Source organism: Larus michahellis, chromosome 1, assembly GCF_964199755.1.
Source record: "Larus michahellis chromosome 1, bLarMic1.1, whole genome shotgun sequence".
Classification (NCBI taxonomy): Eukaryota; Metazoa; Chordata; class Aves; order Charadriiformes; family Laridae; genus Larus; species Larus michahellis.
Window position 1 is genome coordinate 123,598,962 of NC_133896.1, and position 13,676 is coordinate 123,612,637.

A 13,676-nucleotide genomic window follows, 5' to 3' on the forward strand; every position below is an offset into this window, starting at 1 on the left:
GTTGTCAAAGAATTGGGCATGGTTGCAATCTCTGGGCAAAAGAAGCTCAGGACAAGAATGGCAAGGCACTGTTAAAGAAGGGCTGCAAGCAGAACCGTCTGGAAAAGAAGATACACAGCACCTGTCCACTTTGAACTTAGGCTAAGCGTTGCTATTTGGCCCTACGTTTTCATGATTGCCAGATTTCACAAAACAAAATTTTAAAACAAAATGCCTAGCATATTTTAACACGGTGAGTAGGAGGTCTGATAGGCGCGTCAGGCACTAAAAATGCAAATGCGAATGCAAACTACAGTGTCAATCTGAATTGCCATGCTAGGCCAAGCTTATTTTATTACATACATTCTGCATTCTAAGTACTAATATGTTCATAATGTAAACAGTAAGCATACAGAGTTAAAATTCAAGGCCACAATATTTTTGATTGTCCCTTTTTTGTGTCTTTGGTTGGCCGAGATCAACTCGTAGTGTATAAATGCATAAGTTATATAATAATTATATAAAAAGGAAAAAATAACATTGACTTGTATACTTCATTCTGACAAACGCACAGCGTTCGCGACTCGATAAAGAAAAACTGGCGCCCGCCTAACAAAAATACTTAGATGATTTCTGATTTTGGCAGTCAGGGGTTGTCTCTTGCTTTAACCAATAGAAAACAAACTCCCTTAATAATGATGAGGTTCTAACTGGTAACTTTTAAATATCAAACACAATTCCAGTTTTACTTTTTTTTTAGAGATGCATATTCTGATTTCTGAATTCTTCTGCTTTTCCCTTTTTTCACTTTTTTTATTACTATAAAATCAAGTCTGTTCCTCCTGTAATACTGGGAATGGTATGATACTGAGCAATATGTTTCACAAGTCCAAACAAGTGTTTCTTCACAGTCCCAACGCTACAAAGTTTTCAGTCTTTTCAGTCTCTACCGGTAAAGAAGTTTCTTTTCTCCCGTCCTCACCACCTTTGTCCTCCTCTTGCTCCTTTCTGCTTCCTCTGTCAGGTGCAGGCCTCTGATCTACAATCATACACTTGCCCTTCTGCACATCCTCATTTCCAATGTTTGGCTCAGGGTTCCTGTAATACTGTCAAGGAATCTTAAAGTTTGGGTTGTCTTCACAGTTTGAGTAGCTGATAACACTCCGATAAATGGAACGCATTTGATTTTAACCAAAACAGTGCTGTTACATTCCAAATCAGCTTCCACACTAAACCAGTCTCTTTTGTTGATATGTTTTGATTTTTAAAATACAGGTAGGGTTTTTTTCTTTTTTTTTTTTCTTCCCTTCTTCCCCCCTCTTTTGTAATGATTCAGATATTGTATGTTAGGTCACTATAGACTTATCCTTATATTGCTGTAGTATAGTCCCAGTTTTGCATTAGCAAGATATCAAACTTTACACATAAGCTTATCAACTTTTTAAGACCACTAGCTTTCGTAGGTTTTCCTTATCATTTCATGCTTTTACCTACAATAGTCTATTGTTGTTTGGTCCACAGAGTCGATGCCCATATACATTACATTTTAGTATCTTAATACTTCTTGAACACCTCCTTTAAATCCCTACTACAAAGAGTCTTTTTGACATCTATTTTTTAATGTGGTTTTTTTTTTTTTCCCAGCCAAACGTTCACTTGTCCCTTTAGGCACTTTTAATTCGTGTACTCCAATAGAGTTCATTGCAATTCATCAGGGACTGTAACCCAGCGAGAAGTGTCTTTGCTTTTTCTTGTGATACTTTTTTTCCCCACTTAGTAGTAGGTGCCAAGATGAGAAGGCATATGAGCAGCTGGCAGCCTGGTATTGGGGTAGATACCTCCAGTTGGTGAATTCCAGTATGGATTAGGGGCAGCAAAAAAGCTGGACGATGTTACAGGCAAAGCAGGGGGGTGAGGAGCTACAAAGTTCATCTTCTGAGGGTGCGCGTGATAGGAGCTCATGTAGGGGAGGTCTGATGGGTATTTGTACATGGACGACTCTGGGGGATGAGGCTGGAGAGCCTGAGCAATTCCGTGGAAATCAAATTTGTAGGCGTAGCGCTTACCATGAACCTTAGTCATAATATTTTTATCATAGTAGTAGCGGAGCGCACGGCTGAGTTTGTCATAGTTCATGTTAGGCTTGCTTTTCCGCTCCCCCCAGCGTCGAGCTACTTCGTCGGGGTCGGTCATCTTGAACTCCCCATTGGTGCCCTCCCAGGTGATGCAGTTGGAGTTGGAGCTGTCGGAGAGGAGCTCCAGCAGGAACTGCCATAGCTGTATCTGCCCACTCCCTGTTGGGGGGGAAAGACGTAGAAATGTCAGGACTAGTGACTAATAATGTTAAGACATCAGTTCTTCCAGCCTCTCACATAAGACCCTACTAGGAAATGTTGCAATGTCGGTTCCTACTTCTTACTCTTAACTAGTCCCCTTTCTCCCAGCCCTGTCTCGTGAAATCCTAAAGAGCAGAGATAATGGTAATGTGTCATGTTTTCCCTCATCTGAGTGGCAGAATGCCATTACATGGAGATTTAATAGTTACCTAATGTCATTCAGTGTAGACAATTGATGGGGAAATAATACAGCGCTCATTTAGGAAACTAATCTCTAAAGTTCAGGACAAACAGCTTTCACTTGCGTAACATTTTGCTTGTTCTCACAGCATTATGTTGCAACTAAATGTTCTCTGCTATGGAATAAGCCTACACAAAATAGAGAAGTTTAGAGAAAGCTGGGCTGGTGCCAAACCATATCATCCATTTGCAGCATTTGGGGAAATGCAGAACGGAAACTTATTAGCTTGCTGTTGCACTGCATACAACCATAGGGCAAAACATTTGCAAGAACAGTGAAAAGGTCCATAAAATACACTCTTGTTGTCGTTCTGTGTCAAATGAGTTTAAATGATTATCGAAGTAAAGGCTTAAAAAGTTGTTGCTTTTTTCTCACTCCTCCGCCAAATTAATCTTAAAAAGAAAATAATTAGTCTCTGTCAACTTTGCAGAAGTGTGTTGCCCAGAGTTATAGGAACAAAATTTGACCATTTTTAAGTAATTGAAAGTAGATTTCAAAGGGCCTTGACACTGATATTCATGTTAAAAGCTTAGCATTTCTTAATAAAGCAGCACTGAAATGATGCAAAATACAGCTCAAGCAGCTTGCAAGGCAATCTGTTTCACAAGCACAATGTCAGCAGAATTTGCCAACCAGCTTGTATGTGCTAACTTCTAAGTACATCTCTGACCAGGAATCGGCTGGGTTTCTTTTTTTTTTTTTCCCAAACCAGATATGTGGGTATAATAAACAAGCTTTTCTTTAGAAAGCTTATAGTAGCGAATTATAATATCAAGCTAGAGTAGCATCTGAAATCCATTAGCAGTTTATACTTCAGTGCAACTGAAACCCATATTCGTTTAAATGATATTTATCCAAACTGTCCTTAATGAATTTCTTCTGTTCCGTTAACATGCATTAAGTAAACAAACAAACAAAAGAATCCATGGTATGAGCAAGGCATGCAAGTTTTAATACATGAAACATAACAAGAGGATTAGCCTTTGAAAATCAATAAACAGTTCAGCACTGGACAAAACACAAATTTTTGAATAAGCAATCCAACATATGTTCTAACATAAACACTTGCCTTCCAAATGTAATATATAGTCCTATGAAAATAAATGGTTGCTGTCAATTTCCGTTTAATGAGAGAGTAATTCCACCAATTTATAAACACACAAAACATGTTAAAGCTCTGGAATGATGGTGTGCAGGAATTCCGTATCCAAATGTTAAAAAAGTCCCCCAATCCACACCATGTTAGTGTCTTCCACAGTAATGAAGGCTACCCAATAGACATTTGACAAAATTGTAAAAGCCAGGGTTTACTAACAAATTAAGGGGAGGTAGGCCCCACTTCTAGTTAAGATCAGTGTCATCTGGAAACCCACTGCCTTAGGCCATTTGGAAAACCCTATTCTTAATACTCACTTAATTGCCTTCCTCTACCATGCAAAACTGTTTAGAAAGTAAGCTAACCTAGAACTGTGATTGATGTCACTTGGGATAAAGTGAAAGGAAATGGATCGGTATTTTGGCAATTTCATGCCTTAAAAAGCCATACAATTCTTGCAAGAAGAAACATTGTTACTGGGAGTTGAGGAGACCCACAATGTGGAATAAGGAACACTGTGCCCTGTGGCTGTTGAAGCAAGGGAAGTAGGAAGTGGCAGGTACAATGTCAATCCATTGTGGCAGATGATGATGTTGATTGTGGTGGTGTCTGGCCACAGTGTGTCCTGCGGACTCAGAGCAGCAACAGTGTAATCTGCACAGTTCACAATCAGTTCACCAATTAATTCCCCAAGAAGGTTCCTCATCTTCAGATAAAATATGCCACAAGCCCCTGTCCACAATGCACCCCCACTGCCGCCTTCCTAAAGTGGGAGAACATTTTTGAGGTGTTTAACCCAATTATTCTTTGCAAATCGATTATGCTTTCCTGTTTTTTCCCCTGTATATTTTTGCTGGTTTGGATTATTCAGCCCAAAATTTTCTATTTGTCAAGGCCACTACGGCATTGTATTGTGGATTAACAGAATCTGTGACACACATGATGAAAATTAGTAAGAGACTCATGCCCTTCTGGAGGGGTACCGGGAGGCCAGATGGAATATCATGCAGCACTTAACAAAATCCCAATGTTTAGGCAACTGAAGTGAATTCCTATGGATATGAGGAGTTCAAATACCTCTAACGAGCTATTTGACTGACTGAATGTAACCATCTACTCTAGGAGGACTCGAATAGCTCTCTACAGAGAGCTATATTAACTACATCTCCAATGAATATCATGGGAACTAAGACATCTAGCTCATATATAGGCACCTACATTAAAATACATGAGTTTATGTGTCTTAATCTGTGACCTCAGTGCAAAAATGTGTAATTTAGAAACCTAATCCTGCAACACATTGGGTATCATCAACTCCCACTGATTCATACTGAAGAGCTGTAAAATTGGTCACATCACCTTCTAGGTCTGGCCTTAAAGCTGAAGTGGGGACACTACGTGAAGAGAAATCCCCCTACATCAACAAAATCCTTTCTCACCTGGATTTGCAAGTCGGCTGCTGGTCGGTCCAAGAATCTGATATGGATCTACAAAATTGTGAAAGAAAGATTTTAAATCATGTACCAGTGATGTCAAATATTTTAGTTATTTTTTAACCTTGTAAGGGGCAGTGTACACGGCCTGATGGGACAGCAGGTCCACCACTGGGGAAAGCAGTTCCTTTCTCTGCATCACAATATTTGCATGTTTCCCCTTAAAACTGGGCGTGCAAGTGAACAATTGCAAGGATACACATTTTCTTTTTGTGCTGTATTAGCGTGCACAGGCACATATTCAGACACACTGTAAATTTGGCCCAGAAGTATTCTGATTCCTACTTAAATAAAGAACACATACACACAGCCACCCTTTCATACTATCGACCCTTGCAGTGTTCCAGGCATGGACAGGTAACAGGGTGACAGTCCCCTCCACAAAGGACAGTGGCCTCTTTTCTTGTGAGGCCACATTTGTTTTCCCCATGCCACTGCTCACTCGTTCTGTGCCAAAGGAACCTCCACAAGAGCCCTGAGAGTGCATGGCTGAACCCAGGCAATGTGGCTGGGTCTGTTCTTCTTTGTCACTGGATTACAGTGAGGGATCCCCTGATTAACCTTGCAACTAGGGTTTTCAGAAGAGCCACACAATGCCTGTAGCACCTAGAATCACAGAATCACAGAATGTGTTGTGTTGGAAGGGGCGTTTAAAGGTCATCTAGTCCAACCCCCCTGCAGTAAGCAGGGACATCTTCAACTAGATCAGGTTGCTCAGAGCCTCATCAAGCATGGCCTTGAATATCTCCAGGGATGGGGCCTCCACCACCTCTCTGGGCAACCTGTTCCAGTGCCTCACCACCCTCATTGTAAAGAAATTCATCCTAATGTCTAATCTAAACCCACCCTGCTCTAGTTTAAAACCATCGCCCCTCGTCCTATTGCCACATGCCCTTGCAAACAGGCAATGTATTCCTCAAGGGATACCCTCAGGAAACGAAAATTTATTTTGGCCTGAACTGAAATACAACAGAAAAAAAGGAAGGCTGTGACAGAATCACAAAAGCCAAAGCTATGGGCTGCAAGCACAGCCCAGAGCCCCTCGCTGAACGACCCTGTCGCTGGACTGCCTTGTCTTCGGACGGCTGCTCTCAAACGGCCGCCAGTTTTACAGCCAAGAAGATAATCAGGTTACATTCCTTATACATTGAAATAATCACACACAGCCATTAAACGGTCCTAAAGACTTACATAAATCATCGGTATATTTCCTGAAAGATTCTCATGGTTGGAAGGCCAGATTAGATAAAATGCTATTTGGGCAAAAAGCAATATAATACTTCCCAGGCAGCATGCATATGAGTTAATGAGATGTAGTCATGTGCACAGTCTTATTTAGCTATAAGAAAAAACAGAATAATGATTTGAAAAGCATGTGATAAAAACAGGCTCAGTCTTCTGAGCTAAGAATATCCTCCAAATCTCTTTTATTTCCAATTTTTGCCTTTTTGCTGTTAAAAAAAAGCCATAACTGACTCAGAATCTCTGTAGTACTTTCTAACTACCTGTCCAAAACACAGTCTAATTCACAATAAGGGATAAGGTCCTACCCCATGGATTAGCTGCTTTGAAAACCCAAAATGCACCTATTTTGCAAAACTGCTATTCTACAAACTCATAAACTTCTACTTTCTCCTTAGTTTCCCAATAGACTAAGAATCCTTTGAATTTTCCTGTTTAATTCGGAAGCCCAATTCAAATAGGTTTCTGTATGCTGTAATCCATTTTCCTTTCTCTGATCATGCACATTTTCCAAGTGCTAGCATTTCAATTACTGTGGAGTATATGGTCTTTTGACATCCTTACCTTCCTCCTTTGCCCCTAACCTGTACATAGGTACTTTGTTTAACAGCTTTTTCACTCCGCAAAGTTGTTACTGCCATTAAACATTACTAAAGGCAATTTTCAACCGCCATGGGAGCCTTCCTCTCAGATACAGGTGTAGAGCCAACTCATACACATCTGGGGATTTAGTGGTCACCAGCTGGAGATCTCATTAGTGGTCTGAATCAGATGCTGCAATTTGCTTCTGGTTGGTAGGCGAGAGCTGTCCTTCTCATCACGTTCAACAAACCCTGTCACACCCAGGCGTAATTCAAACAAAATGACACCCACCTAACTGAGGACGCTGGTCTTCTGTTTTGGGAACTGTTGAGGATGATGGCTGAGTAGCTGAAAATGGAAAAAGCCATGTAGTTATTTTTCCAGTTTGGAAGATGGTCACCAAACCTGTGACAGATCATAGGCTTGGGAATCCTGCTGCGCCCACTCAGAGATGGTCACAATAGGATTTAGCTTTATAAGGCTATATGGCCATGGGCCTGATGAAGACTGAGTTCAAGGAAGGATGTGGCTGCCCCTCCACCCAGTATTGCCTATACACAGCTAAGAGGCTTTCCAGCCAAGGCACAGGTAAAAATCCTCCAGAGATGAACGCTGAGGTAGCTTCTACCAGTTCACTTCAGAGACTATCCCGGTTGCACCAGATGTGCATTAGGCCCACAGGCTAGACATATGCCAGTGTTTTTTACCTTTTGACTGAGGACTGGGGTGGGTGTGACTCGTCCATGCTGATCTCCTGGCTTGCTCATAAGGCAAATCTGCGAAGGAAAAATACATTGATTCATGCAGATATGTCATGAAGCGTTTATGTCCATAAAAGGCACATTTCTAGGGAACCCATTGGATTGGAAAAATTACTGACATAGGAAGGACACTCTTTGTTAAAACCTTTATTGTATTTATTGTCTCTAAAAACAACAGTACCACGTTGCCCTCTGCATTGTTCTTTAGAGGTACCTATTCTTGTTAGTTGTCTGAACTGCACTGAGATAGCTGATGCAAATATAGTCCATAATTTCCAAAGGCTCAGAGTACTCCCTTTGGTCTCCTTCTTCAGCCCGGGACACCAAGGAATCACACACATGGCACATCGTGGACAATTTATGCTAGAGTCTTGCAGGAAAGTCGCCCATGAGGTCAGAGCTCAGATTAAGCATAAACTGTGTACCATTCCCTCCCAATCTCAGCGTGTAACAGCATTTTAAGAAGATAGACTTCAGCTGACTTTGTGTGCCATTCTTTTTTAGTCTGTTGCTGTCATCCCCTGAGATTGATCAAACCTTACAGGCTGAGTTTGAGAGTTCCCTTTGCTGTCACCTGGTCACAGGCAGAGATACGTGAGACAAAAAAGTCTTGGTTTTGTTTGTTGCAGATTCCTCTAAACCGCTGTTGTATGTTTGTGTTTGCACCGGCTCTCATTGCCATCATGCACTTTATTACGCCCTCCCTGTGATGTTACTCATGTTTGCCAGTGCTCCCTTCCTTAGATGCACCCTCTGGTCTCACTCTCATCAATCAGAGTCCAACCTTTTGGGATAACTGATTGCTCACTTTGCCAGTCTCACTTGTTTCTCTTCTACTAGTCATTTCACGTTATTAGTAATTCTTTTTTCCTTCACTTTCCCTTCCACACCCCATTATCCTCACAGATCTTTAGAAATGTAACATGTGCAAACAGTGAACATGCTTAAATGTTAAACATATATATGTACACATATTATATTTCTTACCAAAAGTGGATGGCTTTTTTCCTGCTTCCTCTGCTTAAATATACCTTCCTGCTTTTTGGGACAAGCTCCTTAACTTTATGTATCTGAATTTTTATTTGCCCTTTCTTTCATTTACTCATTACTTCTATTTCATTTAAATGCTTTAGCATATAGAAATGAAGAAACTAAAACAGAAAAGCTTTCTTCATAAAGTATATGTAGCAAATTCAAATGTTTGGTTTGCCCTTTGAAATCTTTTACAGTTGCCAGGGTTGTTCTATGGCTGGCTTTAACACATGAACTAAAATAGCTGCCAAAACCAGAGACTTATGTAGCCTGCCCAGGATCTCAGGAAGGTAGCAGTACCCACCTGGTAGAACTAAGCTTGTGCAGATGATTTGATTCTTAACGGTGCTTGTGCTTTATTTTAGAAATGATGATTGGAAATGAAACCAGTTAGGAAGTAAAGAAACAGTCACAGACTGGCTATGCGCAAAACAGATGTGTCTCTGCCCATTTCCAAGCACTAAGAGCAGAAGTATCAAATGGAAATAAAGTGTAATGTGAAATTTGCAACCAAATTACCTTTAATTTATTTAGTCTGTTTGGCTTGAGGAGCAGACTGGCACTACCAGCACTGTCGTCTCCTGGAATCTTACACTTCAAAAACTTTGCTTTTGCTGAGCTATGCAATTTATCTTTGTATTACATATGAATAACTAGTGCCTTTTATCCCTGATTTCTTGAAAATTATTCCACAGCCTCCTCTCCTCCTCTCCTCTCCTCTCCTCTCCTCTCCTCTCCTCTCCTCTCCTCTCCTCTCCTCTCCTCTCCTCTCCTCTCCTCTCCTCTCCTCTCCTCTCCTCTCCTCTCCTCTCCTCTCCTCTCCTCTTTGTGGGTCTGCAAATCATTAGACATCTTTATGCTGAGAGGGATGTGTGATATTATGTGCTCGTACTCGGTGGCACTTGCAGTCTTAAAATATATTTGGTACAAATTTAGTACTGTGAGAAAACTGTTTTGCCTTTTAACTCAACACATCATAAGATCGTTTTCTGACTACGCCCTCTCCATTAAAAGAAAAATCCAGTTATCAGCCTTTCTTGAAATAGCGCAAAATTCCAACTTCATTCTTAGTTCAGTATTGTGCCTTGATAAACATGTTGCTATCCTAGATAAGCAGATTTGTTTTTTATTCGTGAGATATTAGTACAAGATGTCCTTATCTTGGACAGATCTTTGATGGGAATGCTCCTGTTTGATGAGACATGGAGACAAACCCATATTAGGTACTCCTGAGCTCCTGATGGCTTCATTGTATTACTTTCAGCTTGCTGAAACCTCGTGTTCTGTTGTAAAGGTGACTGAAGAAATACGCCTTTGTCATCGCAGTTCATTACAAGCCCTGCTCATTTCCTATTTTCTATTGTAATGCCTTAACAATGGCAATGCTTAATTACTTTCTCCAGAATTGCATCCCAGGATTTGGCTAATTCCCATTTAACATTATTCACTGCCCCCCCCCCAATTTTTGACCTTTTTCATGTCATCAAGTGATTGTCCCCAGGGTTTGCTATTGCTCTCACATGAAGGAGCTTTGTTATGAAAAAGTTTCTTTGCAGTCTAGTTGAAATGTGATATTTAAATAAAAGGAAAGCCATGGAATAAGCCAACAAAACAGTTTCTTGAGAGAAAACTGAATTCCGCAAAAATTTTTTTCTTTTTGAATGAAAATTCTGACTTTAAAGATGTTTGTCAACTTTCAGTTGTAAAAGATAAAATAATATTTTCAAAATCACATGATCGTTTGTAGTAGGAAATTTTTAGTTAGGATACATCATTTTACACAGAAGAATAGAGACACCCTATATCCAAACTGCAACTCCCACAAGGAAGTGTGTCAACACAGGAATATGCTCTCAATTAGCATGATTATTTTCTGCAGGACACCCGGGTCCCTCTGGTCTTATGTTACATGTTCATTTTCGTTGGAAACTACTGAGAGCTTCAGGCATCCAGTTTTACGTTGCATAGTTGGTAACTGTTTCTATAGCTATACTTTGTTTTCTCATCCGTATTCATGTCCAGGTTCCTCCGTGCCATTCAAAGCTCCTGGGTGCTACTATAACCTGTGACCACGAGGGCCACGGTCTGCTTTAATCTTTCATGAAAACACCTAACTTTTTTTTTAATATCCTTTCTTCTTATACTCAGACTAAGTAGGTACTCTGTGACACTCTTTATTTTGATAATTATATCATGTTTCCTCATCCCCAGACCCTGAGTTGAACAATTTAGAACTTTTATATCTTTCAACATGCTCAAAAGATTTTTCCATGCTCCCATGGCTTGCTCTAAGTGCCTTCTAATTCTGCAAATAGTCTTTTTGATAAGGGATGATTCACACAGCTTTCCACACAAGGCCACACTGCTGATTTATTTAACGGCACAGTCAGACTTCCCGTAAGATCCTCCACTGTGTTTCTTCATTTGCTTACTTTTTTTTCACTTTGGCCAACAACTAGAGCAGTGCTCTGGTTCACACTTCATTGTGCCCTAAATAAAGATGCCTATGTTATTCCTTTATGAGTGAAGAGGGTAAATTTGAAATCAGTAAGATATGCAAATAACTTGTGTCTTATTCTGCATTTACCGACTTGCATTTTGAGCTGTTAACATATTGACAGTTCATTGATCTCTAATGAGGCTCTGGGCCCTTGTACAGGAATCCTTTAGAGTAATCTCTGCTTCTAAGTAATGCTGAAATCATATGTCATCTCTACGTTTTATACCAAATTTTATTGTGTCCTTTTTCTAATTATTAATAGCTATAGGTCATGGCAGAGAATGCTGAAGCACTCATGATGTCCGTTACTTAGCCTTTGTAACAGGTTAATCAGCCAGTTCTTGATCTGTTAAAATATTTTGTTTCTTCTGATAGGCTGACTTAACTTTCATTGTAAATAGTTGTGCAGCACTTTGGTAAATATCTTAGGAAAGCCAAATGCCGAATGTATGCATTGGATCACTGGTTTCCTTTGATTTCACTATGGTATTGTTATAGACAAACAAATCTAGCAGAAGAGTTTGTTTTCCTAGAAACTGAGCAAGGTGGATTTGATCATGTAATGGTCTGGTTGCTGTTTCCCTATCTATCTTTTTTAATTATCAATTAACAAACCTGCAGACATACATATATACATGTATACAAGTGTATATTAGTTACTTGTGTATACTTTCCTGGATTATACCCTAGAGCACTGATAAAAGATAAAATATTTGCTATCTAAACGCCCCTCTGTTTTTAATGAGAGAATGTGTCTTTTTACAAGAGCTGTCAGTTCAAGTGTATGTCCCTTCAGAACACTTGGATGTACGCCTCTGGCTCAGTGATGGATTTCCTTTAAATTTAGTATTTTCTTACAACTCTTCTTGATGTCCCACAGTACTCTGCGCTTATTACTGGGAAAGTAAATGTTCAGATTTGGTATTTTTCCAGCATCTTTAGTGGTGAAGGGTGATGCAAAGAAAATTTTTAGCTTCACAGCAATGTTCTCATCTTATTTAATTACCCCCTTTAGCCTTTCACAAACCAACACACCCACAATACTTTCACGGGCTTCAAACTTTTGAGCAATAGGAACTTTCTTATGTTTTGATTTGACTTATTTAGTCTCTTAAGCTCACAGTCAGATATTGTTGTGGGGTTTATTTGCTGCAAACATGAATAAAAAGTAGACAGCAGGAGAAACACGTATCCTGCATTTTTAGAGTACTTTTTCCCAGTATACATCAAATAGCATTATATTGTACAGACAGAGAGCTGAAGCACATTGAAAAGTGACTGCGCCAGGACAATGCAACAGAACCAGTGAATACAGGTCTGGTCTTCTGTTTCTCTGGTGCTTTAAACACTCGATAGCATCACTTCAAAGACAGAGATATGTGGAAGAAACAAAGGTTAAACTGCTCTATTTAAACATCTCACTCTACACAATGATATATGCACACACATATACAAAAAACAGGTATACAATATGTGTGTATACTCAAAATATTTATGAAAAGAGAGTTGAAGGAGAAAAAGAAAGAGATACTTCAGGAGATGAAATGAGTAAGACAATAGCATACAATAGGTAGTCATTGTTCATACCTGGCCTGGTTGTAATTCTTTGTGTTGCTTCTGGATAAACTGATGTATTTGGAAAAATAAAAGTGGCACCTCCTAAAGAGAAAGAAGACATAACACCTAAAGATTCATTTTCACAGTCCCTAAGTCCATTGATATTTTCCCTCCTGTAGTGTATCTGAATGAAGACTATAAATAATTATTTTCTATATTCTTAGGACTGTTATATGTAAAAGTTAATTCCGATAGCCTTTGCAACTGTGTAAATCCATTCAAATTACTGGATAAAAGTCTGTGCAAAATCTGTGTCAAGAGAGGAGAGAGTCAAGTTCAGAAAATCCCTTCTACCTTTCCCACAATCACTTCCACCTGGGTAGGCGGCTTCATATCTTCTGAAATAAAACTTCTTTGCCTTCTCTTCATTAGCGCATGCACTTTCCAAATGGGTTCACATTTTCAACAGAGTCTGTAGGTCTGGGCCAGAGCCTATTAGTGTCTGTGGGAATCTTCTCACAGACTTTGGTCGGCTTTGGGTCAGACCCTCAGAAACCTCATTCTGTTCACTGAGTGAAAAAATTAAAAATATGGAGTTTGATATAGAAAATGGTATCTCGCTTATCTCAGGCATTGCAATTGCTCTAACTACATCAACAGACTTCTAATGACTGTCTCTAGGAACGTGAAAAGGGTCATAAAGATTTGTGCAATTACTGATGTCTTCAAGAAGAATTTGTTGCTAATTTTTTTGGGGTCCTTTGAAAATCCCACTCCAAAGCTCTTATGCCACCAGAACAACTAATTTTCCTTATGCTGATGATCAGTGTGATATTATTCACACTCCCAATGACAGA

The 13,676-nt window shown here is 39.7% G+C and overlaps 1 protein-coding gene across 11 annotated transcripts in view; it reads right to left on the reverse strand.

Annotated features, from left to right (window-relative positions):
- Positions 1 to 315: 315 nt before the first annotated feature.
- The window catches only part of ERG (ETS transcription factor ERG), a 147,362-nt gene continuing 134,001 nt past the window's right edge, over positions 316 to 13,676 (reverse strand). For all 11 annotated transcript variants that reach the window (XM_074602184.1, XM_074602180.1, XM_074602179.1 and 8 more), the window contains 5 exons: positions 12,850 to 12,921; positions 7,677 to 7,745; positions 7,261 to 7,317; positions 5,092 to 5,139; positions 316 to 2,273 (listed from right to left, as the gene is read on the reverse strand). In XM_074602184.1, the coding sequence (XP_074458285.1) occupies positions 1,753 to 2,273; positions 5,092 to 5,139; positions 7,261 to 7,317; positions 7,677 to 7,745; positions 12,850 to 12,921 (767 nt within the window). In that variant the 3' untranslated portion in view covers positions 316 to 1,752. The remainder of the gene's footprint in view (positions 2,274 to 5,091; positions 5,140 to 7,260; positions 7,318 to 7,676; positions 7,746 to 12,849; positions 12,922 to 13,676) is intronic.